Source organism: Triticum aestivum, chromosome 1B, assembly GCF_018294505.1.
Source record: "Triticum aestivum cultivar Chinese Spring chromosome 1B, IWGSC CS RefSeq v2.1, whole genome shotgun sequence".
Lineage (NCBI taxonomy): Eukaryota > Viridiplantae > Streptophyta > Magnoliopsida > Poales > Poaceae > Triticum > Triticum aestivum.
The window spans coordinates 504,151,631-504,155,766 of record NC_057795.1 but is presented as its reverse complement, the minus strand read 5'-3'; the positions used below and the strand labels follow the sequence as shown (position 1 = coordinate 504,155,766).

General features: G+C 55.4%; 1 protein-coding gene across 1 annotated transcript; it reads right to left on the bottom strand.

The window, feature by feature from the left end:
* Positions 1-1,030: 1,030 nt before the first annotated feature.
* Positions 1,031-3,100, bottom strand: LOC123135087 (cytochrome P450 94C1). The gene has a single exon (XM_044554207.1). It carries the CDS (start codon positions 3,032-3,034, stop codon positions 1,448-1,450), a length of 1,587 nt encoding a protein of 528 aa, XP_044410142.1. The 5' UTR covers positions 3,035-3,100; the 3' UTR covers positions 1,031-1,447.
* Between the last annotated feature and the right edge of the window lie 1,036 nt (positions 3,101-4,136).

Here is a 4,136-nt window from a genome sequence, read left to right as displayed (position 1 = left end):
TAGCAGACGACTGCAGCACATGCGTGGCCATCGCACAGCAGCGATTCGTTGGCAAGGCGTCCGGAAGAACGGTCTCGTACATGGCACTTGAAAAGGTAGGATCGGATCCAACAGTTGCAGTCCGACGAGGCCCCCGGCACATGTGCATTGCCCCCCTCTCACTCAAGTCATCGTAGTACGTACTTATCCTTGTGCTCAAATGAGTTTATCAATTTTCTTTTTCTGGATTAGCTAATTCTCATCTTTTATTTAAAAAATCAACATATACAAAGCATCTCAAATATAACAAAATTACATCCAAATTCCAAGACCACCGAACAACCATTAATGCTGCCGGAACGAGCCGCCGATGCGCCGTTGTCGCCGTTCCTCTACTGGAGCCCGATTTGACCTTGTCGACAACAGCTGAAAAGTTTTCGTGCACGTGCCCCTAAGGACTAGCGCCCTTGAGCCGCGGTCATCATCGTTGAACCCTCGAATCAATTAAAGCACCTGACACTAAACGTCGCCACATGACGAGAAACTCTAACATCACTACTCAAGGAAGATGGAATGAATCCACGCCGGAGCTCCATCAACTACATCCAGATGGACGAACTCAAAGAGGATAGAAACCCGAAAGACAAACTCCAAGAAAAAGCACCACCATCCGCCCGAGCGCCGCATCTACGAGTACTAAAACACTCTAACCTAAACCACTAACCAGAGGAGCGACATGCGGAAGGAGACGAATCCACGGGTTCGCTCGTGAAACTTGTAGGCGAGAGTTTACCCTAACCCTAGAATAGATTGAATTACCGAGGCATGTTTTTTATTTTATTTTTAATAAGATTAATGAAACAGTCTAAGAGTTAGGTGAGACTTTGTTAATTCTCATCTAGACGAAATAGATGAGAATTAGTAAATCCGAAGAGTTTATCATCTCGATCACACACTTAGTTTATCCTCTGGCAACGCACAATTCTCTTCATCTGCATAATCGAACAACAATAGTACACTGCAATTCAATCAATGCCCGACCACCTCTCAATAATTGAATCGATGCTGTCCATAACTAGAAATGCCACGTTGAAGAACATCTATTCTCTAACTTTCAATCAGATGGGAAATCTGTCATCAATAATGGCATCGGAGGGGGGCACGAACTTGTGCGTTGAAGTTGGGTGCAAAGATTTCCGGCGGCTGCACCGTTTGCCCAAGTCGCAGCCGAGGAAAAGTCACTTAGCTTTAGCCTAATCCGCTCTTATGATAGTACTCATTCCTTCCAGCGCACTCACCAAGCTGGGTGCTGGTCTTGACTCTCGAGTAGGAGTGGATTACAACAACTTTGCGTGCGCCCGATCACATCCGATGTGCGGTTGCAAAGCAAAGATGAAACGAATAGATCCATCCATCCCGTGCGGCTCACGGCGACGTTTTGACTAAGTAAAAAAGAGTTACTATAAACCTAGCCGCTCGCGAGCGCTCGCCGGCGCACTCTGACCGGCACTCCCCCTGCGAATGCGGCGGTGAGCCCCGGCGCGAACTTGGGCCGCCGCGAGCTCCGCCCGACCGTCTCGATGTCGAAGCCCTGGACCACGGCCACGATGGCCGCCTTCATCTCCATGATGGCCAGCTCCTTGCCAATGCAGACGCGCACGCCGCCCTGGAACACCGGGTACCGGTACGGGCTCTCCGGCACGAACTGGTTGTCACGGAGCCACCTCTCCGGCCGGAACTCGGCGCAGTCGGGCCCCCACACGGACTCCATCCGTCCCATGGCGTACGCGTGGTAGGTCACCCGGGTGCCCTTGGCCACGGGCGTGCCGTCCGGGAGCGTGTCCTCGCCGGCCGCGAACTTGGAGTCGAACTGCACCGGTGGGAACAGCCGCATGCACTCGTACAGGGCCGCGTGCACGTAGTGCATGTCCTTGAGCTTGTCGGAGGTGGCGATCGCGGGGTGGTCGTCGACGTCCTTCCCTCCGGCGGTGACGCGGGAGACCTCGTCCCGGATCGCGTCGGCGACGTGGGGGTGGTCCGAGAGGAGCAGGAAGAAGGCGGTGAGAGCAGAGGCGACGGTGTCGCGCCCGGCCAGCAGGAAGCTCACAACGATGTCGCGGAGGTACTTGTCATCGTTGATGGAGCCCATGAAGCGCGAGAGGAGGTCGTCGCCCGAGGCAGTAGCGGAGCCGAGCTTGCGGCGCTGCCGGATGACCTCGGTGGCAAGATCGTCGACGAGGCCGATCGCGTCGCGGAGCTCCCGCTCATCCCCTATGTTCAGCAACCGCTTAAGCTTCCAGACCACATGCATGGGCGCCGTCGCTCGCCGCGCCGAGAGCATCGACGCCGTGTCGAAAGCGTCGGCGAACGCCGACATGGGCAGAGACAGCTCGAGGCAGCCAGGGTCGAGGCCGAAGGAAATCTTGCATATGCAGTCGAAAGCGAAGCGGCGGAACACGTCCTGCAGGTCGAGCAGCTTCTCCCCGCCACCCTGTCCAGCAGTGGCAGAGTGGAGCAGAGGAATGAGGCGGCACCTCAGCTCGGAAGCCACGACGCTGGCCGTGAACGCGCGGATCGCCGGGGACGCGAGCTCGGCGGCGGCGAGCTTGCGCTGGAAGAGCCAGGAGTCGCCGTCGACGTTGAATATGCCACGGCCGAGGAAGTCGGCGAGGATGGCGGAGAAGGGCGCGCCCTTGGGGTAGTTCTCGAACCGGCCGCGCAGCATGTGCTCGACGGTGGCCGGGTTGGCGGTGAGCACGTTGCCGAGGACGTGCACGTGCACGGTCCGCCCGGGCTCGCGGCGCAGCAGGTGGGCGAACCAGTCGCAGAGGTTGTCGAACTCGCCCGTCCACGATGCCGTCAGGTACGCCTCGCACACCGCGCACGCGCACCACCACGGCGGCCGCAGCCGCATGGAGCCCAGGAGCACGGCGAGGGCCAGCGTGCACACGGCCGAGGCGAAGAAGACGGCGGCCACCGGGCTCGCCAGGGCGTGCGCCGCGACGTGACACGTGGTCGAATCCGCGCCCGCGCCCGCGCCCATGAGGAAGAACATCGATCGGGGCTTTCGCTGAGCTCCTTTCGCGCGCGTGCGCTCGGCTCTGCTTTTATGGTAGTGTGTGCGTGCGCGTTTGGCGTTGTGGCTGCGCCTGCGGCATTTTATATACCCGACCGACTACACGTCACGTACCTGAAATGCTTTCATCCATCCATCAGTCACTTATACAGGAACTACTAGATCATAATCCAACGGTTCAAAACAGATTCACTTCATCTTCAACCTCCATTCCTTCTTTCCGCTCCCGACCCCCCAGCCTACCCCGCCCTAACCGTCGGCCTCCACCACTAGCGGTCGGCGGGCGCTACCGCGCACCGCTTCACCGCCCCGTCGTCCCCTCGACCTCCCCCCACCGACATTGTTGGTCGTCGCCCCGACCATCCATCTAAGCCCACCACCACCCATGAAAACCTTCGGCGATCCCCTATCCCCTCACCCCTAAGATAGATAATGGGGCAATTACTTCATCCTAAGATAGATGGTGGGGCTAGTTCTTCTCCGACGAGCTTTTCTGGCGAGGTCTGGTCAAGAGGGAAGGAAGAAGGAAAAAAGTGACTGACGGGCGAAGAAATTTCAGGCACATGAGAAATAGCAAACCCGTTATGGAGGTCAAGGCCTCCGTTTTGGAAGGAAAATGTCAAAATTGAATATGCTTTAGGTGATGTGGTGCTTACTTGTCTTCCACACAACCTCAGCATCATCCAACCATTGCAGTAACCCAAAAATGGATATTCTAAAATTGAAGTCTTTCAAGACAACATGAATTTCAAAATATAAGAACTTTGGTTAAATAAATTCGATTTCATAGATATTGATGGATGATACGTCTCCAACGTATCTATAATTTATAAAGTATCTATGTCATGTTTATAACAATTTTATATGATTTTGGTATGATTTGATTAGAACTAACCCGGACTGATGATGTTTTCAGCAGAACTACCGTGGTGTCGTTTTTTGTGCAGAAATAAAAGTTTTCGGAATGGGCTGAAAATTTACGGTGATTTTTTGTGGACCAAAATTGACCCCCGAAGCACACCGGAGCTAGGCCAGGAGGTGACCGAGGAGGCCACAAGCCTGGGCGGCGCGCCCTCCCGAG

Excerpts from the sequence above, each read along its gene's own strand:
- LOC123135087 (XM_044554207.1), bottom strand. The coding sequence starts at position 3,034 with ATGTTCTTCCTCATGGGCGCGGGCGCGGGCGCGGATTCGACCACGTGT.